General features: G+C 41.1%; 1 protein-coding gene across 3 annotated transcripts in view; it reads right to left on the bottom strand.

The window, feature by feature from the left end:
* LOC134224257 (uncharacterized) overlaps positions 1-22,853 on the bottom strand; it is a 53,241-nt gene that overhangs the window by 5,831 nt on the left and 24,557 nt on the right. Inside the window, exon 10 of one of the 3 annotated variants that reach the window (XM_062703582.1) lies at positions 7,312-7,601. The exons of 1 other annotated variant lie outside the window; for it this stretch is intronic. In XM_062703582.1, the coding sequence (XP_062559566.1) occupies positions 7,312-7,601 (290 nt within the window). Of the gene's footprint in view, positions 1-7,311; positions 7,602-7,669; positions 7,839-22,853 lie in introns of all 3 variants that reach the window. One more of the 3 variants, XM_062703581.1, reaches the window with a different exon arrangement.

The following is a 22,853-nucleotide window of genomic DNA, read 5'->3' as shown; positions in this document are numbered from 1 at the left end:
GATGAGACCGATGATTTTCTCAGGAACTCCCTTGCGGTCGAAAGCTTTTTCGTAGTCAATGAATACCAATACCAATTCCAAAATGATACGGAGCGTGATAATATGGTCCACACAGAATCTTCCCAAGTCCCGGTGTTAGGTGGGACGCTAAACAGCCCTGACACGACGGCCCTCCGACGAGACAGGAGGTTTGCGCAGGCCCAATAAGCCGCCTAGAAAACCAATCATTACGAACAATATAAGAGATAATGCGACTCGATATAATCGGCAAAGACCTAGGCGACGAATACAGGATCACAGAATCTTCCGGCACGGAATCCGGCCTGCTGCCGCCGGAGAGTCGCTTCGATCTTCTCCTGAATCCGGGCTAGGATAACTTTGCATAGAACTTTGAGAACGGTATACAGCAACATAATGCCTCGCCAGTTATCGCATACAGTCAACCCTTTTTGGGCATATTTACTATGATACCTTCCATCCAGTCGACCGGGAAAGTTGCAGTGTCCCAGATATTACGAAATAAACGATGCAGTAATATGTGAGCGGATGTTATGGGTGTAGTGTCAGCTTTGAGCATCTCGGCTGATATGCAATCGACCCCTGGGGCTTTATTCGATTTCATGCTTTGGATGGCTGTTTGAATCTTTAGCAGTGATGGAGCTTCGGAGCTAGGAAGATCATGCCGAGGTGGTGGTGGCCTGGCTGGCACTTGAAAAAATTGTTCGAAGTACTCGAACCAGCATTTCAGCTGGTCAGTTGGGTCGGTCAATAACTGATCATTCGCGTCTTTCACGGACATCGTTGCATTCATCTTCGCCCCGCTTATGCGTCGTGAGATATCGTAGAGGAGGCGAATGTCCCCGGTTGCTGCGGCTCTCTCTACTTCGCCGGCCAGAGAGTCCGCCCATGCTCGCTTGTCCCGTCGACATGAGCGTTTTACTTCCTTTTCCAGATCGGGTTTCGTTGACGGGCTAAGACTTTGGCTCCTTTGGTTTTTGATCGCTCTATCGCGGCTTTGACTTCTCTTCGCTCCTCTATCTTCCTCCAGGTCTCATCGGTGATCCATTGTTTTCTCTGGGTGCGCAGTTCGCCCAGATTGTTCTCGCTGGTGGCGATGAAGACATTCTTGATGGCGGTCCATTGGTCTTCCACGCTGCCACCTTCCGGAATATCTGCAGCACGCGTCTCCAGTCCTTCAACGAAGGGCCGTTTCACCGTGGCATCTTCCAGTCAGCGTGTGTTGAACCGTCGTCCAACTCTCTCCTCCTGCCGACAATGCGCAGGCGTATTTCGCCGATGATGAGGTGATGATCAGACGCGATATCGGCACTACGTTTATTCCGTACATCAAGAAGGCTCCATTTCCATTTTCGGCTGATACAGATGTGGTTGATTTGATTTTCTGTAAATCCGTCACGGGAGACCCACGTGACCTTGTGAACCGGTCGATGAGAAAGAGCGATCCCCCGATCACCATGTCATGATTACTACCGAATTCTGCGAACAACTCTCCGTTTTCGCTCATTTCTTCGAGACCATGGCGTCCCATAATGCGCTCATGGTTCAAGTTGTCGGATCTGATCTTGATATCAGAGACTCACAGAGCCCACTATCGAAATCCACCACATCCTAGGCAGACCCCACATGACGCACCCTTTCACTCTAGCTGATGTGAAAAGGACAACATGGCCCAGGCTACACTACCAGCTAAGTACGCAACCCTTAGCTGGCGGTCAATTGTCATCGGAAGACCCGTGGAAGCGTAAGTATTGGAACTTGTGAGGACCAGAGCTATGTTAGGCGTACCTTCCCGGATGTCAACTCACCATTTCGTAGCCCTTGATGGCCGTCCACTGCGGTCTACGCTGCCTGGAGCTCTTCAACGAACGATCTCTTTACCGCTGGATCTTCTAGTCGGCATGTGATAAATTGCCGTCAGAGTGTCTCTTCCCGCCACTGAATCCGAACAATGCGTAATCGAATCTCGACATTTGGAAGGGGATGGTCAGACGCGATGTCAGCGCTGCGTTTATTTCGGTCATCATGAAGGCTCAGTCTCCATTTTTGGCTGATGCAGATGTGGTCGATTTAATTTTCAGTTTGTCCTTCACAAGAGACCCACGTGACTTTCTGCAATGGTCGATGGGGTAAGAGTGATCCTCCAATCACCATGTCGTTATTGCCACAGAATTCTGCACACAGCTCACAGTAGTGTTAGCAGGAAGCAATGCCCTATGTAGACGATGTGCGCCTGCTGGCGTACATAATTCGATCGCAAATCGAACTCGAAACCATTACACCCGGTTCTTTTTTTACACGGGTGGGTTTTAGTTGATTCTGACCTTTGGCGTTGATGAAACTATCAGTAAACCCCATGAAAAAATTCACAAAAAATCAAAGAAAATTCAGGTGGTATTTAAAAAGCTGTGAAAAATCAGGTTAACCGGGAAATTAAAGAATACCAACCGTGTAAAACAAATATTGTACCTCATGTCAGTTTCTCTTCGGAAACGTTTTCCGGCAAATATTCCATTTTTTTGTTTGGGCGGCAGGTCTTTAACCTTGACGAACTCTCAAGAAAAAAAAATGTTCTAGTCCTAGAACTAGAACCCTGCAACAAAAACCGTGCACCTTATCAAAAGACGACTTCACTGGGAAGCGCGAATAATCTATTCGAAAAGTATTTTCTTGCCTAATCGTGGAACACTAGAAGCGCGTGACGTGGCACCGACCACCGGATTTAATGCTTGACTTTCGGAGAGCTCCATCGAAAAGACGTCAGCTCGTCGCAGAAGTCTAACGGTAACTTAGGATTATCAACTACGAAGCGTACGGTCATCATGCCCACTAATAAAACGCGAGACAAGACATAGAGTAGAGTGAGGCAAGAGTACGCACTTAGTTTTCAATCGATCATGTAGCTTCTGCATATCATGTCAATGTCGACGATTCGTATTAAAATATTTGAATTATTTAAATTCGTTTTAGTAGAACCCGTATTGACATGTGAAAAACGCACTCTTACCCCACCGGTGGGGTAAGAGTACGCAATTTTCCAATCATGTGTTAATATATTAACAAAAATAAGAGTAAATAACATTTAATTGATAATATTATAGAATATTTAAAGATTACGTAACTCTGAAAGGGAGAGGGGGTCCTAGAAATATGACCTTTAACACGAAAAACATTGTTTTTATTATTTTTTAAGGTTTACTGGCGGGACTCTGGATAGAGTAGAAACCTCTGCACCAGGCCTTTGATGATACCGTAGCATAATTCGATTCGGAGCAGTTTGTTAGCCGTACACGGAACATGTCGTCCAAGAAGACGCTGTTGCAACTGAATCAGAGGGATTTACGTTCATAAATGGTCGGAGAGGTCTCATGCTAACTAACATCGTAATAGTTTGAAATCATTTTTGTCATTTTCTTGTCAGAGTCAAATTATTTAGCCAGTTTTTATGCTATTTATACGTTTATTGTCATTATACGCGCTCAAAATCGACCGAAGCAGTGTCACATGGAACATGTTGCCCAATGCTTCATCGTAGAAACTGAGCCGGAATTTTTTTTTTATCAAGTATTAGAAAGTGTTCAATCCCCGATTTATAAAAAATGACAAGTTAATAACTTTTGAAGCAGTTTTCCAGCCGTACAAGGATCATGTCGTCCATTAAGACACTGTTAAACTGACTCAAAAGACATTACATTTACAACTCTAGATACTCTTTCCTATTATCTCATTCCTAATCATATAGATTTGTTTTAATCTTTCGTTTATTTTGGAGGCTCAATTGCCGAATCATATAGATTGATCTGTACGATGTCATTCTTGCCTTTATGGTCAGAAGGTATGAATTACTGAATTACGTTCCTTGAATTACTTTGTTTGCCTAAGTTATTGGTTAATCCTGTGTCAATACTATCAAACACAGAGTAAGTTATGGCTTGTAAAAGTGGAAACTGTTCGTGCATTTAGTCTATTTTATTGTTATTCCTTTGTCAAGGTGTTATTATTATTATGTTCTAATAAGTAGCTTGATCGTTTCCAAACTAACTGTCATTATCTATCATGTACTAATAATCAGTTATGAGTCAGCTTAGGATTCACTTTTCGGTGGCAAAGTGAAGCTTCATCACGCCTATTCACTACTATTAGTAAAAATGAAGCGTGAATGAAGCCGTCATAAGATTGTTCATATACTACCATTATAATGTGTGTTATTTTTTATTATTGCTCTTCGAAGTGAGGCATAACAAAATAAAACTGGCACCACGTTCCTAGTTTTGAAAAAACTTCTACTCAGTGAATCCAGCAGTCGATTCCCTACGAATGTCTTGAATACTTTGTTTTTCAATAAATGCCTAGCTAGCTAAATGTAAGCGTGGCTACGACTCATCGTCACAGGGAACGCATCAGAAAAGTATTGCCGAAAATAAGAGAACTCCCATCATTATCACTGATGAAAAGGACTCTGCCTGACTGCACTACCATTCAAGGCTCCAAGACACGAGATCCGTTGGATCATATGCAAATGCCGTAAATTAGTGCGTCAATGTCAGATATGTAACGCGGCACCAAACAAAAATAGTCAACATGTGATACCACCACGACAGGATATGTCTTTGGTTGCCATATCAGTGCTAATGGCGTAAGCCGACCCACCGCGGCAAGGTAACATATCCGAGGGGAAGGATAATATTATAGAATGTTTAAAGATTACGTAACTCTGGAAGGGAGAGGGGGTCCTAGAAATATGACCTTTAACACGAAAAAACATTGTTTTTTATTATATACAAAAAACTACACAGGTAAAAAATATACCAGGTTTCACGTGCCTTGAACAAAGGAATTTTTTTCAAAGAAATATCACTAATTACGTAACGGACCATTTAATCAACCCTCCCTCTAACTTACAATTTTTCTAAGAATCCACTAAAAATTCTATGAATCGTCATACATCTCGTAACCAGTCTCAGCTCAGCGTTGCGTACTTTATGAATGTTTCTTTTAATTAAAGGATTATCAAGGATTATCATTATCAAGGATTTAGATGAAATTGTGTTTTGGTCTATGTTGAGGTGTAAAACAGTACCAAATACAATTTTTATATTTCGCTTTAGTGCTTTGTTCGCTAAGTCCTTTCTAATGCCAAATAACTTATCTTCAAAAGGAGAACTTGTGTTAATTTTCGACTGTTGTCCCTTTTTCTTTGTTGTGGATCTTCACGCTTTGAAAGTAGTCTTATTTCGACCGAAGATACGGGTTTGCCAACAGAACTTAAAGGTTCACATGCGTACTCTTGCCTTACTCGTTCCTGCGTACTTTTATCCCACATCCCCAAAGTTTATTCAGTTTATGGTTTTAACCTCTTGGAAAACCAACCGAATTAATGTTCTGCACCATAAACTACTTTATACAATAGGTTATCGAAATGGTATAATTTTCACCTGATTGGATGTATATATGGGAATGGAATACTAGTTGCGGAAACACAATTATTTTTAGCAAAATGACCAGAAAATTAACTATCTTTATATCTCCCTTGTTTTTTATTCAAATCGTTTACAATTACACATGAAAATAGTTGGTCAGAATACCTATCAAACTGATGCAGTGCTGCTAGTTTATCTTTTTTTATAACTACAAAAAATCGAAAACGTACGCTTACCCCACGCGCACTCTTGCCCCCCTCTACTCTATTACTTATCGTTTTTACACCCGTCAACTAAGATTTACTAAGATAAACTAAGCGGCTTCGAACCGTGTATTGTGGCGTCAAATTGTTGATTCAGTGTTATCCGTTTAGATGAAAAGCTGAATAAATAAACTAAGATTTAGAAAATAACTTTTTACATCGAGTGCGGAGACGAGCCAGCCTCGGGCTGAAAGTCTCCTTAATAAAGACACAAAAAAAAAAAAAAAAAAAAATTTTTACATCGACCAGTTTCGGGCGCGATGTCTTGTCTCGCGGAGCATTTTATTAGTGTCTTGTTGTTTTTACGTTAGCTGCAAAACTTCATTAAGGTCACTCCTGACAGAATCCAAGTTTCAAAGTGCTCGCGTTTTCGGGGGCACACCACTTGATACGGAGGCGGCGGACAACTGTCATTTTGATTCAGCTTAGCAGCAGCGTGAAAAAATAAAAATGACAGTTGTGCGTTGCTTCAGTATCGAGTGGTGTGCCCCCGAAAACGCGAGCACTTTGAAACTTGGATTCTGTCAGGAGTGACCTCAAAGCACTTATTGATTTATGGATGGAATGGAATGCAGGCGGTTGGGAATGGTATGGAAAAGTAGGCGGATTTATCACTAAAACACAAACTTTAAAACCAGATATTCACCCATATTCTCGTTTACGTTCGAACGCTCTTTTGAATGAAAATGGCTACGAGTTTGCGCCAGCAAAATTAAAATTGAGAAACGGCTCGAACGAATCGCAAAGCGAAACCAATAGACCAAATTAGTAAATTTATCTGATTTACTTGAATGTAAAAAATTAATCCAATTTCAACATTTATGTAAAACTAGCAAACCTGACGAACTTCGTTTCGCCTAAAATTGATTAGTTTTCGAGTTATGCACAAATTTCTGTTTTATTTGAATGGGAGCCTCCCTTTCAAAAGGGGGGAGGGGTCTCGAACCATCTTAAGAACCTTCTCCGGCTCCAAAAACCGCTGCATATAAATTTTCACGCCGATCGGTTTAGCAGTTTCGGAATCTATAAGGTTCAGACAGACAGAAATTCATTTTTATATATATAGAAGAAGAAGAAGAAGATTTGTCTCAATTGCATAAGTTACAATGTTATAAATATGAGATCATGGGCAGCTGCTTTCTGAGACAATCTATATCAATATAATATACCTACAAAATTTCAATTTAGACTAACACAATATTTGTTCTACGGAGGGAATCGAATTATGGCTAACATAGCAAAAAATCAAGACATCGTATGCATGCTTCAATATACGTATAACATAGGTATTTTCCCACTAAGAAACACGATAGAGCCCTTCGAAGCCAAGCCGAATTGGTGAAGAATTGTGGGAATTTTCTCGCCGGAAATCACCGCGCCCGGCGCCCGATGTGCTTATGAGATGCGAATGATTGTGTTGGAAGCATAAATGAATATTTTGAATTAGCCATGTGCTGGTTTGATAGGCACTACCGTCTCTGGTCGTATGCAATGAATAAAACAATTCTATAAGAACGAAGCACGTTTCGCGGTTCTCGAAAGGCCCAATAAGTGTGTTGATGGAAATGTGATTAGTGCGTACTTGGTAAAATCTATTTCCAGAACGGTACCTTCATAGTTCACACCATCTCGCGCAACAGACTGGCTCGGAGACGTGCGAGAATTACTTTGAGCAATTCCAGTTGGTGCAATTTGATCATTAGTAGCTGTAGGGGAGTAGTTGCTATAATTGCCATGGGTAGGCCTAGTGAAAGCTTGCTCAGTTTCATAGCGATTGTCGTTAGCGGTGGCTGAGACTGAAGCGTATTGATTATCTTGATTAACGGAAGCTGCTGTACCATTAGTTTCTATGCGTTGTGAGAGGAATTCGAGATTGTTCTGGAGGACATCTATTTCCTGCCTGTAGCGGTCGCGAGAGAGAAAAAGAAAACACACGAAAACATGAGATTAGTCTGGCACGGTACATACCTCAGATTCGTTATTCGAAGCCGATGAAAGGTTTGAATCTGCTTCCAGCTGTTCGGTGATATACTTCCGTTTTTGGAAAGCTGGACTGATTTCTTTGTAATTGGCCCATACTTGCTTTAGACGCTCCATCAGTTCATTATTGGTTTGTCTTAACTCCTTTTTTTCATTTCTACGAATTTGAATAATTATACAATGATAACGAAGGTTTGCAAATTATCTACTAAGTCTACTAAGAAAAATCTAAGACTACGTGAATTCAGAAAACAAATCACACAATACACTGTGAACTGGATTGAAACTTGCATGGATACCTGGAATGTTCAAAGGTTCTAAATATTTCACATTGTAAATATGTGATACTAAGACCAAGGTTCGTTGGGTTTGGCCCTCTAGTCTTCGCACTCCTCCTTGTCGTTGGTTTTTGGTTTCGGGCTGATCCGCACATTTACATCAATCTTAATAGGGTGCCGTTTTGTACAGGCCACGTGCTCTTCGTCCGAAACGTTCGTTCCTTTGCCTTCGGAGCCGATTGTGGCTGTCACAAAGGGACGCGAACATGGGCGAGTACTTGCTGGAAGGCATCCGGCGCCAGGATGAAATGCTGTTGATCTGGTCGAGTTCTGTGCCACTTCCTGAGTGAATCGTTGAGAATGGCTCAACGAAGGAGTGGGGCGAACCTCGGTAGCTGGATTGATGATGTTCGGTCGGATCGGCGGACGAAAACCGTACACGTTTTTTGAGGGTGGTGCGTCTTCTGGATGCGGTGTAGTAGGGGTGGGCAGAGGGAAAAAGTGAAAGACGTGCAGGAATGAAAACCAAAAACCAAGCGTTAGGAAACCTGTTCTAAGGACTAGGAAAGTATTATGACGATCACATTTTTGGCGACAACTGGAATTCCAAAATCAATATATACTTGTATCCTGGTAGTTATCACCTGCTTTATTTTAATGTCATCTGCGGCAGAGACGTTCTACACAGTTGGCAACAAATCTGATATCTTATTTTTCACATTTTTTAACAATAAATGTGATGAGCGTAGTTCGAGTTTCAGGGTCGTTCTCGAGTCCCTTCGAAACACGCAGAGGGTGATGGTCTTTCTTGTCTGCTATTCAACATCGCTTTGGAGGAAGTAATACAAAGGGGAGGGATCGACACGAGTGGTACGATTTTCACGAAGGTCGCCCAGCTATTTATCTTCGCCGACGACATAGATATTTTGGCACGTAACTTTGAGAAGACGAAGAAAGCCTACATCCGACAAAAAGCGAAGCTAAACGGCTTGGACTAGTAATCAACACGTCGAAGACGAAGTAAGGTACACCGGGGCAAGTTGAAACGGTTTTTTCAAAGTTGAAATTCGAAGTGCTGTAAAAAAATCATCCTTTGATAAATTTCGAATCCGTTTGCGGTGTTTGCTAGTTCCGGCCAAAGATTCTTCTTCTTCTTCTTCTTATTGGCATTACATCCCCACACTGGGACAGAGCCGCCTCGCAGCTTAGTGTTCATTAAGTACTTCCACAGTTATTAACTGCGAGGTTTCTAAGCCAGATTACCATTTTTGCATTCGTATATCATGAGGCTAACACGATGATACTTTTATGCCCAGGGAAGTTGAGACAATTTCCAATCCGAAAATTGCCTAGACCGGCACCAGGAATCGAACCCAGCCACCCTCAGCATGGTCTTGCTTTGTAGCCGCGCGTCTTACCGCACGGCTAAGGAGGGCCCCCCGGCCAAAGATTATACATAAAAAATAAGTAACCTTACCAAACTTTTTTTTAAATATTTTGTATACTGAAATTATTTTTTTATATGCATCGTTTCAACTTACCCCGTATATCGGGGCAAGTTGAAACACTGCGTTACATACAGACATAGTATGTACATGTATGTACTCATTGAGACTCAAGAAGCACGAGGTTGTAAAGGTGACTAGAATACTGCCATGATTCGCATAAGAGTCCCATGTAAGTTTTTGACGATTTTGATTTTCTTTCAGAAATTAGCTTAAAATTGTCTCCTGTTTAAGAAAAACTGACAAAACAGTAGGCTTTATTCTAGAAATTTGAAAATCAAATGTCACTTTTATTGTCTCATTTTGATATTTACTTTTTTTATATAAAAGTCACATTCCTGATTTTGATACTCTTTTACACGAAAAATAAACATAAATATGGTCCATTTAATTGTTCCAAAGGAATATTTACAGATAAAGAATATAATGTCAATTTTCTAAAGATAGCAATTTTTTCAATTTATTTTTGTTTTTCTGCATGTAAAACAAGTGTAAAAAATTCACTCAAATTACTATTCAGGATGGTTCATTATTTGGTTCACTTAAATATTGTGCACTCGATTAATTCGGTTCTGGCTTCTTCATAAATTCACATTAATTAACCAGCGTAAACTCCTCGATTGGAGAAATAGGAGGCTGGGGAAGTGAAAGGTGGAGTTAACGAAGTTTACATTCTATATGTTTTATTTTTATTTTTTTTGAGAATCAATGCTCAATCTACGGAATCTCAAAACTGCAGTATGACCCCTTTTCATTATAGTGGATATAAGGTTTTACATCAAATAAACATAACCTCAAAAACTCAAACGAATGAACTCAATTTGACATTTATCGGTGGTAGGTTCATGAGGTTCATCATATCTCCCGCAGCAAGCGGATGAACCTTTGTTTATATACAAACCACCGATACCTGTCAAATATGGAAGAAATTCATCAGAACGCAGCCGTGGCTACATACGTGTGACGTCACACTGTGAAACCATATTGTAGGAGGATTGCATTCGTGACGGGATGTGTGGAAATTCATTAATTTTGTTTTCAGAAGTTTGCATGTTTTTATAAATTTATGTTTTCCGAATGTATATATTTACAAACCATGTTGAATTCTGGAAAAAATATGACTTTTAATTGTGAGGGTGACGTTTTGAATCGTTGTTTCAACTTGCCCCGCACCACGCATTTCTATTTGCCCCGATGGGTTGAAAATGCGGAGCAATTTCAATCAACCAAAATACAAAAATTAAAACGGGTCTTTCATCGATTTTTCATAACCATTATGCTTATTCAACATTGAATGATTACATACCGTGAAAATTTGATGAAAATACTCTTCCAAACATCATTTTGAGACCTGCTTCATTGGCACGTCAAATAGTTGGTTTGAATTTTGCAAAGGGCGAAAAATAAACAATGCCAGGGATTGCTTTTGAAAGCTGCAATCTTCCGGAAAGATGCGTTTAGGGGCGTAGTTTGTTGAAAAAAAAATCAGGGCATTCGCTCATTTCCTATCTAAATGATAGCTTCCGTTTCAACTTACCCCGCATTTCAACTTGCCCCGGTGTACCTTACATGATATGAAGAAGCTCGAAAGAGGACAACGTAAGCCACCCACTACGAGTTTGTATTGGTGGTGATGAAATCGAGGTGGTTGAAGATTTCGTGTACTTGGGCTCACTGGTGAACCCGATAATGATACCAGCAGAGAAATTCGGAGACGCAACATGGCAGGAAATCGTACGTGCTTTGGACTCCGCAAAACGATCCGATCGAATAGAGTTCGCCGCCGTACCAAACTGACTATCTACAAAACGCTTATTAGACCGGTTGTTCTCTACGGACACGAGACCTGGACGATGTTCGTGGAGGACCAACGCGCACTGGGAATTTTCGAAAGGAAAGTGCTGCGTACCATCTATGGTGGGGTGCAACTGGCGGACGGTACGTGGAGGAGGCGAACGAACCACGGGTTGCATCATCTGTTAGTAGCTGTTGGATTTCCTGTAGATTCGGAGCCGGAAGTCGTATGTCCTGCGCGCATGCTCCCAGGTTCGTTAATACCGCCACCGTTGTCTGCCACATCGCCATTCGCTCTTCGTAGTGTTGTCGCCACCTTTGGATCACCTCACGCTCGCTCGTGAGAACTTTCCTGTTTATGTTTTTGCACATATCTGGCTGTGACACGTGAACGATTTAACTGCTCATAGAACTTTCGTGCGTTATTAGTGTGGTACAGTTGCTCCGTCTCTTCTCGGTCTCTGTCTTCCTGCTGGCGCCTTTTCCTCCGAAAAATCGAGTTTTGTCTGTTCCGCGCCTGTTTGTATCGTTTGCCTCGTTTGCCCTCGTACGATGTTGCAGCAATTTTGCCCATGCTGCATTTTTCTCGTTGTCGTTTCTTTGATCCGAGGGCACCCTGCCTAGTGCAGACGTTACGGTGCTTCCAATGGCGGATCCAATATCTCTCCAGCCATCTTCAAGAGACGCTGCGCCTAGCTGCTCTGCCTTTGGGAGTGCCACTTTCAGCTACTGCGCGTAGTCTTGGGCTAGTCTACCGTCTTGTGGCCGCCCAATGTTTAGCCGCGGCGGACGTTGTACACCGTCGAGAATTTTGAGCGCAGGCATACTGCAACGAGGTAGTGATCGGATTTATTATTTACACTGCGGTAAGTGCGTATGTTCGTGATGTCGGAAAAGAATTTACCGTCGATTAGAGTGTGGTCGATTTGGTTTTCCGTTTCTTGATTGGGTGATTTACATGTGGCCTTGTGGATATTCTTGCGGGGGAAGAAAGTGGACTACCATTCCGCGGGAGGCTGCAAAGTTTATGCATCATTGTCCGTTGTCGTTCGATACGGTATGCAGACTATCCGGTCCGATGACCAGTCTATACATTTCCTCCCTTCCTACCTATGCGTTTATGTCGCCGATGACGATTTTGACGTTTGCAGTGGGCATCCATTGTATGTCTGCTCCAGCTGTGCGCAGAACGCTTCTTTCTCGTCGTCGGGTCTCCCTTCGTGTGGGCAGTGCACGTTGATGATGCTATAATTGAAGAAACGGCCTTTTATCCTCAGCTTGCACATCCTTGCGTGGATTGGCTGCCACCCAATAACGCGTTGGCACATCTTGCCCAGCACTATAAAGCCGGTTCCCAGCTCGTTGGTGGTGCCACAGCTTTGATAGAAGGTAGCCGCTCGATGCCCGCTTTTCCACACTGTCAAGCAGATTTCCTGCAGTGCTACGACGTCGAAGTTGCGGGGATGTAATTCATCGTAGATTATCCTGTCGCAGCCTGCGAAGCCTAGCGACTTGCAGTTCCATGTTCCGAGCTTCCAATCGTGATCCTTTATTCGTCGCCTAGGTCGTTGCCGATTGTATCGAGTCGTATTATCTTCTATGTCGTTCGTAATGGTTGTTTTAAAAGGCGGCTTATTGGGCCTGCGCAAACTTCCCGTCTCGTCGGAGGGCCGTCGTGTCAGGTCTGTTTAGGGTCCCACCGAACACCAGGACTTGGGCTTGTGCGCTTTGAGCGGCACACGGTCGCTTTGGCGGAGCCTGCTTGTGGATATATGCAGCTTTTTAACAGAACCCACTGTCCTCATTGCTTAGCGCTGCTGTTTTTCTCTCGCCGAACCTTTGCAGGAGTGATAAATTCATTCCCAATTGTTGCCAATTCTTTTTGTTCTCCATTTACTGCAGATTCTGAAGCAATTGTATGAATGATGATCAAATATTTTTGGCGACACTGACAGCTTCATTCTGGCAAGCTGAATCTGACGATTTTCTCTCTTAGAGAGAGCTACCACGTGCGTTCTTAACAGAAAACGTCCCCTCAGATCTTAAGGGCAAATTTACTGCATCTGACCCAGTCACGTACCGGAATAACTACGGATAGAGGGACCACACAACAGCTTCCAACATAATATTATATATTTCATGTTCTGGGATCCATATGAGCAGAATAATGATAAAAGCAGGCAGATATGACAATAAATAAATTGACAACATTTTTTTTCTTTCACTCAGGCAGATACCGGTTAATCAAATCATTGTCCACCAAGTTTAGGTATCATAAACTGCTTTTAATAATCTTAAATTTGAAATTCCAGTTATCGCTTTTTTAACTCCGTAATCAACCTTATTTTTGTTGATTGTATCTAATTTGTACTGTATGACTATCTCTATTATATATAGCTGGCAAAAATAACAGATGTGTGTGTGTATGCTCTACACACTTAAATCATTTCACAGATTTCGGTGAATTTTGCTTCAATTCACCGAAATCTCAACAGCAGATTTGTTCGGTAATTATTTCACCGATTTTCTGCGGTATTTTCCTTTGTTCAACTGTCAAAACTACCAAAAAATCTGTAAAATTTTTACTGAACAGTTCTGCTGTTGAGATTTCGGTGAAATTTTACAGAAATCTGCGATTTATTTTAAGTGTGTAGAATAAATTTTGATTTAAAAAAATGTTTGCTATATAAATTGTAAAGCGGTTTTTTTCTTTGTTTTGTGGATTGGTTTGTGAGTTACTGATGGCTTAAGCAGTTGCATTTTTTACATTGTCAGGGAATATTGTCGGGTGAATTTTCTTCTTTAATAAAAATTTCGTCAACAAATCACGTTTTACTGCATAAATGTTTCAGATTTTGATTATTTCCAACATTATCTACTACATAAATTGTATAACGATTTGAACAAAACTTTTAATTAATTATGTAATAATAGCTGCGCAAAAAAGCATACTGAACTCGCAAGCTATTGATAAAATAAATCATATGTGCCATTTATCCAAAGTATTTATATTCCATAACAGGGACATCAAAGTTTGAAAAATTTCTTATATTATTGTTAAAATCAATTCAGTTTTGTTAGAAGAAAGTGTCAACTTCTATATATTATAAGAATCCGTGATTGTGTGAAGCGAAAACAATTCTTTAGAAGTCGAGATTTTTGTGGAAGGTTTTTGCCTTTCTCGTATACTAAGTATACTGTAAAGGCTATATGATCGCTCCAAAAACAAACTTTTTTATAGAAGGCCCGGAGACCCATAGTGTTATATACCAATCGACTCAGTTCGACGAATTGAGGTGATGTCTGTGTGTGTGTGTGTGTGTGTGTGTGTGTGTGTGTGTGTGTGTGTGTGTGTGTGTGTGTGTGTGTGTGTGTGTGTGTGTGTGTGTGTGTGTGTGTGTGTGTGTGTGTGTGTGTGTGTGTGTGTGTATGTGTGTGTGTGCGCAAAACTACTCAAAATGTCACTCATTTTTCGGGCACTTATCCTCAATCGATTTGCTCGCAACAAGTTGCATTCGACGCAGAATCCTGTCCCATTGCTTCCTATTTGAAATTGGCCAGATCGGACCATGGGATCTGGAGTTATGGCCAAAATACAAATTCATACGAAGAAAATGGCGTAAAAAATGTCACTCATTTTTCGGGCACTTATTCTCAATCGATTTGCTCGCAACAAGTTGCATTCGACGCAGAATCCTGTCCCATTGCTTCCTATTTGGAATTGGCCAGATCGGACTATGGGATCGAGAGTTATGGCCAAAATACAAAATCCTACGAAAAAATCGCGTAAAAAATGTCACTCATTTTTCGGGCACTTATCCTCAACCGATTTGCTCACAACAAGTTGCATTCGACGTAGAATCCTGTCCCGTTGTTTCCTATTGAAAATTGGCCATATCGGACTATGGGATCAGAAGCTATGGCCAAAATACAAATTCATACAAAAAAATCGCGTAAAAAATGTCACTCATTTTTCAAGCACTTATCCTTAACCTATTTTCTCGCAACAAGTTGCATTCGACGCAGAATCCTGTCCCATTGTTTCCTATTGGAAATTGGCCAGATCGGACTATGGGCTCGGAAGTTATGGCCAAAATACAAATTCATACGAAAAAATCGCGTAAAAAATGTCACTCATTTTTCGGGCACTTATCCTCAACCGATTTGCTCGCAACAAATTGCATTCGACGCAGAATCCTGTCCCATTGTTTCCTATTCTAAATTGGCCAGATCGGACTATGGGATCAAAAACTATGGCAGAAATACAAATTCATACGAAAAAATCGCGTAAAAAATGTCACACATTTTTTGGGCACTTATCCTCAACCGATTTGCTCGCAACAAGTTGCATTCGACGCAGAATCCTGTCCCATTGTTTCCTATTTGAAATTGGCCAGATCGGACTGTGGGATCAAAAATTATGGCCGAAATACAAATTCATACAAAGAAATCGCGTAAAAAATGTCACTCATTTTTTGGGCACTTATCCTCAACCGATTTACTTCCAGAAGTTGCATTCGACGCAGAATCCTGTCCCATTGTTTCCTATTCTAAATTGGCCAGATCGGACTATGGGATCAAAAATTATGGCAGAAATACAAATTCATACGAAAAAATCGCGTGTAAAATGTCACTCATTTTTTTGGCACTTATCCTCAACCGATTTGCTCGCAACAAGTTGCATTCGACGCAGAATCCTATCCCATTGTTTCCTATTGAAAATTGGTCAGATCGGACTATGGGCTTAGAAGGTATGGTCAAATTACTATTTATTGTGAAAAAGAATTCAAAAAAGTATAGCTCCCTTTTTAACACTTAGACTTCATCTATTCCGCAAGCAACACAAGTTGAACAAAATTTGATTTAATCTGGGGTCAGTAACCATATTGTGAATGAATCCGGTCATGTATAAGTTACTGTGATTGATGTGCAATATGTGTGCTTCTTAGGTCGCTCGCAACAGATTGCATTCGACGCAGAATCTTGTCACATTTTTTCTTATAGAAATTTGGCCGGATCGTACAATTGGTTCAGAAGTTATGGCGAAAATACTAATTTAAAAACTTCAAAATAAAATGCCATGTTTTGCACTTATACTCATCCGTTTTGTTTGCAACAAGTTGCGTTTGGCGAGAAATTTTGTTATGCCTATAAACAAATATGAAAAATAAGACCAAATCACATATTGGTCACTTGTCATAAGACAAGTTTGTACAATCCCATGTGGTGGAATTAAATGGGATTGTACAAACTCGTCTTATGACAAGTGAAGACATTCCACTAAAAAGCTCAAAATAATTTTCTTAGCACATATTGGTGTTATTTTAGATTTTTCCAAACCTTTTGAACGAACGAGAAAGGCAGCATCGCCGCTAGGTGGATTAATCTGGGTTTTTATATGTTTCTGGTATCCCTGCACTGCCCATAAATGCACAACTTTCCCATGGTGATAGAAAATCGCGCAAACATGTGACTGTTATGCATTTATGGGCAATAGCATACACCCAGTTTTTTTTTACGAGGGGGCACATACCCCGTAAAAAACCTTGTAAAAAACCGCCGTAATTCGAAAATCTGTGTAAAAAAACATCGAAAAAACTTTCAATAAAAAAGACATGGAAGAATAAGGGAAAAGTTTTTCAGTATATTTGATTGACAAAAGCTTCGAAACTGGGTATTGCCGGGATGGGCTTGATGATATGAAGCCAGAAATTGGTGTTTGGCGCCATTTTGAAATTCAAGATGGTCGACTTCCGGTTTGCTGAAATGACTGAAAACCCATGCTATATAACCGGAATGGACTCGATGATTGGAAACAGGAAATTGGTGCTTGAAACTGCGGATAAATTTCTGGAAGAACTTTGAGGAACTTCCAGAATAATTCCTTTGAGGGAATTCCGGAGGAATTCCTTTGGGGAACTTCCGGAGGAACTTTTTGAGGAATTCGTTGCGGAGTTTCCGGATGAATTCCTGGAGGAACATAAGGAATTCCTGGAGGAACTTAAGGAATTCCTGAAGGAACTTGTGGAGGATTTCCTGGAGTAACTCCCGGAAGAATTCCTCTGAGGAACTTCTGGAGAAATTTCTTTGAGGAACTTGTGGAGCAATTTGCAGAAGGAACTTCCGGAGGAATTTCTGAAGAATCTTCCATAGGAATTTCTGGAGGAAATACCAGAGGAATTCCTGGAGGAACTTCCAGAGGTATTTCTAGAGGAACTTCCGGAGGAATTCCTGGAAGAACTTCCGGAGGAATTCCTGGAAGAACTTCCGGAGGAATTCCTGGAGGAACTTTCGGAGGAATTCCTGGAAGAACTTCCGGAGGAATTCCTGGAGGAACTTCCGGAGGAATTTCTGGAGGAACTTCCGGAGGAATTCCTGGCAGATCTTCCGGAGGAATTCCTGGCAGAACTTCCGGAGGGATTTCTGGCAGAACTTCCGGAGGAATTCCTGGCAGATCTTTCGGAGGAATTCCTGGCAGAACTTCCGGAGGGATTTCTGGCAGAACTTCTGGAGGAATTCCTGGAGAAATTTCCGGAGGAATTCCTGGAGGAACTTCCGGAGGAATTCCTGAAGGAACTTCCGGAGGATTTCCTGGCAGATCTCCGGAGGGATTTCTGGCAGAACTTCCGGAGGGATTTCTCCCCTAATAATGAAAGAACTTTTAGAGGAATTCTTGGAGAAACTTCCGGAAAAATTACTGGAGGAACGATCGCCAACAATGTGTGTTCCCTTTAGCTTCCTGGGAAAGCTCTTCTGTTGCTCGGATGTGGACCGTATTCTGAAAGAACGACGCCGTGCGAGATCCCGTCAGTTCGCTGCCCCAGTCGTTCGATCTTGTGGTAATCGATACTGGTGCTGGATGTATGGCCCCCCGGAATCTCGATGCTTGCGCCAAACCAACACACGTTGTGTTCAATTTGCCGCGCTAACGAAGCTTCTTTTGTGCACCTTTGATGATGCCGGTCAATGCGTTCCGGATCACTTTTGATGCAAGCATGCAACGGTAACACACGCGATGAGCCACAGGTCAGCCCGATTTCACTTAGTCCGTCGGCTTTCGTTCACTCTGTTCAATCTTGCAGCGGACTCTCGTGTGTTGTGTTTCTTATTTTCAAGTTTATGCCCTTTAAGCCCGCAGTCCACTGTTTGTCAAGTTGATCCGGACATCTATCAAACCGATTAGAAATCGACATGGATATCAGGCTGACTTGACAAATATTTGTCATTATGACAAACAGTGTAATGATAGCTTTAGCATTTCTGGAGTGTTTACATTCAGCCGGATTTACACTGGGGTTTGATTATTAGGGGAGGGACGTTCAATATGCCCCCTTCTAAGCAAATCTTCGAATTTAACGTTGATAATGGTCGAAATTATGTACTTCCAATGTGTTAACCACTAATTTAACTTACCATCTATAATACGGAATAAAAATTTGGACGAAAAACTAATTATATTCCGAGAAAACAATTTTATTTTGAAGCGCTGCATTTTCGTGCAAATTCAAACCATGCGGGTTGAAACGCGCCAGCCGAGGCTAAAACGCACCAGCCTAAAAATGTAAACAAACAGCATTGAACTGACAGAAGAATCAAGTATCAATTTATGAAAAGTCCTATTCTCGTTTCCATTGCAATAAAAGCTTATGAAACGTTAATCTTTTTTTTGCTAAATTTACGTGTAACTAGTTGACAAGATATGTTTATTCTTTAACTTATTTGGTGGGCGCATGTAATCTTGTGCATTACGGATCCAAATCACGATTTTCTGTTCACGGTACATGTATCACGCTTCCATGAAATTCCTGGAGTGAGATCTTAAGGTCTACATGAGTAACCAACGATCTATCGGACTGCTTCGAATGTGGTATATGCTCTTTGCTATACGTAGAATAGAATGTGTTCACATCATAGTTTCTTGATAGTCCAAGAAATCTCTGGATCAAGGCCATAAGGTCTATAGGAGCATCAGAAAATCGATCGGACTGTTTTAAACATGGTACATGCCCTTTATGACACATAGAATAGAATGCGTACCCAGCATAGGTTCTAGTCGTCCAAGAAATCCATGGAATAGGCCTTTGGGTCTACAAACGGTACCAGAGATTACTTCAATTGATTCAAATATGCTACATGCCTTTTGTGATGCATAGAATAGACCGCGTTCCAAGCATAGGTTCTCGGTCGTCCAAGAAATTCTTGGAATAAGCTCTTAGGTCTACAGTGACCGGCATAATAAAAAGCCCACCCGCCGTTTTTCATACAAAATGGTCAACTTTGGAGATCTAGATCTCGATTGTGTGTGAACCAATTTTGCTGAAAATTTGACCAGAGCTCAGATATAACTTGAATTTTACCACACCTAAGTTTCGACCATAATGATTCATAGGGTAAAAAATTATTGCGGTAAAACCAAAACAATTTTTTTGGCAAAAAAATGATTTTATAATATCTTGAAAACTACAACTCTTAGTGTACAAGTATATTCCGCAAACTTTTTTGTATTGCCAAAATACGCGTTTTTGGTAAATAAGTCATCAGTTTACAACCTATAGAATTCAAGATATTTAAAAAATAATTTTTGGTCAAAAAATTCATTTTGGTATTACCGCAATAATTGTTTACTCTATGAATCAATATGGTAGAAAATCAGGTGTGGTAAAATTCAAGTTATATCTGAGCTCTAGTAAAATTTTCAGCAAAATTGGTTCACACGCAATCGAGATCTAGATCTCCAAAGTTAACCATTTTGTATGAAAAACGGCGAGTGGGATTTTTATTATGCCGGTCACTGTACATGCGTAACTATAGATCAAATAAATTGTTCCAAAATTTGCACATGCCTTTTATAAAACATATAACAGAGCGCATTTTCAGCATAGGTTTTTGATCGATCGAGAAATCCCTGGAATAAGGTCCTAAGTCTACATGCGTAACCAAAGGTTACTTGGATTGTTTCAAATATGGAGCATGCCCTTTGTGATGCATAGAATATAATGTGCTCACAGTATGGGTTCTTGGGCATCCAAGAAATCTCTGGAATCAGGCCTTTCAATCTACATGTGTAGCCATAGATCAATTGGATTGATTCAAATATGCTACATGCCCTTTGTGATGGATAGAATAGACCGCGTTCCAAGCATAAGTTCTTAGTCGTCCAAGAAATTCCTGGAATAAGGCCTTAAATCTACATTCGTAACCAAAGGTTACTTGGATTGTTTCAAATATGGAGCATGCCCTTTGTGATCCATAGAATAGAATGTGTCCAAAGTATGAATTCTTGGTTGTCTAAAAAATCCCTGGAATAAGGCGTTTAGATCTACATAAGTAACCATAGAGCAATTGGATTATTTCAAATATGATACATGCCCTGTGCCTATGCACCACAAAGGGCAATTCTCTTTTGTTTTGTAGTAGATCTTAAGGCCTTGCTCTAGGTATGTATTGGATAACCGACAACCTATGCCGTAGATACATTATATACTATAATCAAAAATGGGCATCTACCACATTTAAAATCGAACGATTTATCTTCGGTTACTCGTGCAGACTTGTGTGCCAATCTCAAGGGATTTCTTGGATGATCAAGAACCTCTGCCGCTGACTTATTCTATTCTACACATCAAAAAAGGGCATGTACCACATTAAAAACAGTCCGAGATATCTTTAGTGTCGCGTGAAGATCTTAAGGCCTAACTCCAGGGGTTTCTTGGATGACTCAGAATCTCTTACGATGGCTCATTCTATTCTAATCATCCAAAAGGACATGTGCCATAATTTAAACAGTCCGACTGAACTTTAGTTATGCGAGTCCGATTTCTTGGGTGACCGATAACCTCTGCCGTTGACTTTTTCTATTCTTCACATCCACCAAACGGTCACGTACCACATTTGAAACAGTCCAATACATCTTTAGATGCGCGTGTAGATCTGAGGACTCCAGGGATTTCTCGGATGACCGAAAACCTCTGCCGTTGACTTATTCTATTCTACACATCCAAAAGGGCAAGTACCACATTTGAAACAGTCCGATACATCTTTAAAGACGCATGTAGATCCAAACTCCAGGGATTTCTTGAATGACCCAGAATCTCTTACGATGGCTCATTCTATTCTACACATTCAAAAGGACATGTGTCATAACTGAAATAGTCCGATTGATTTTTAGTTACGTGTGTAGATCTGAGGACCTAAATCCAGAGATTTCTTGGATGACTTAGAACCTCTGCCGCTGACTTATTCTATTCTTCACATCCAAAAGGGCAAATATTTAAAACAGTCCGATTGATCTTTAGTTACGCGTGTAGATCTGAGGACCTAATTCCAGGGATTTCTTGGATGACCGAAAACCTCTACCGTTGTCTTATTCTATTCTACACATCCAAAAGGGTATGTACCACATTTAAAACAGTACGATTGATCTTTAGTTACGCGTGTAGATCTGAGGATCTAACTCTAGGGATTTCTTGGATGACCGAGAACCTCTATCGCTGACTTATTCTATTCTTCACATCCAAAAGGGCACGTATCACATTTAAAACAGTACGATTGATCTTTAGTTACGCGTGTAGATCTGAGGACCTAACTCCAGTGATTTCTTGGAAGACCGAAAACCTCTACCGTTGACTTATTCTATTCTACACATCCAAAAGGGCATGTACCACATTTAAAACAGTACGATTGTTCTTTAGATACGCGTGTAGATCTGAGGACCCCACTCCAGGGATTTCTTGGATGACCGAAAACCTCTACCGTTGACTTATTCTATTCTACACATCCAAAAGGTCATGTACCACATTTAAAACAGTACGATTGATCTTTAGTTACGCGTGTAGATCTGAGGATCTAACTCCAGGGATTTCTTAGATGAGCAAGAACCTCTATCGCTGACTTATTCTATTCTTCACATCCAAAAGGACATGTCTTCTTCTTCTTCTTATTGGCATTACATCCCCACACTGGGACAGGGCCGCCTCGCAGCTTAGTGTTCATTAAGCACTTCCACAGTTATCAACTGCAAGGTTTCTAAGCCAGGTTACCATTTTTGCATTCGTATATCATGAGGCTAGCACGATGATACTTTTATGCCCAGGGAAGTCGAGACAATTTCCAATCCTAAAATTGTCTAGACCGACACCGGGAATCGAACCCAGCCACCCTCAGCATGGTCTTGCTTTGTAGCCGCGCGTCTTACCGCACGGCTAAGGAGGGCCCCTAAGCTAAAGCGCAAAGGACATGTACCACATTTAAAACAGTCCGATTGATCTTTAGTTACACGTGTAGATCTGAGGACCTAACTCCAGGGATTTCTTGGATGACCGAAAACCTCTGCCTTTGACTTATTCTGTTTTACACTTCCAAAAGAGCATGTACCACATTTAAAACAGTCCGATACATCTTTAGTGTCGCGTGTAGATCTTAGGGCCCAACTCCAGGGATTTCTTGAATGACCCAGAATCTCTTACGTTGGCTCATTATATTCTACACATCCAGAAGGACATGTGCCATAATTGAAACAATCCGATTGGTCTTCAGCTACGCTTGTAGATCTTTAGCTCCAACTCCAGGGATTTCTTGGATGCCCAAAAATCTATG

Source organism: Armigeres subalbatus, chromosome 3, assembly GCF_024139115.2.
Source record: "Armigeres subalbatus isolate Guangzhou_Male chromosome 3, GZ_Asu_2, whole genome shotgun sequence".
NCBI classification, from domain to species: Eukaryota; Metazoa; Arthropoda; class Insecta; order Diptera; family Culicidae; genus Armigeres; species Armigeres subalbatus.
The sequence above is the reverse complement of the archived record's forward strand: the minus strand, read 5'-3'. Positions and strand labels throughout refer to the sequence as shown.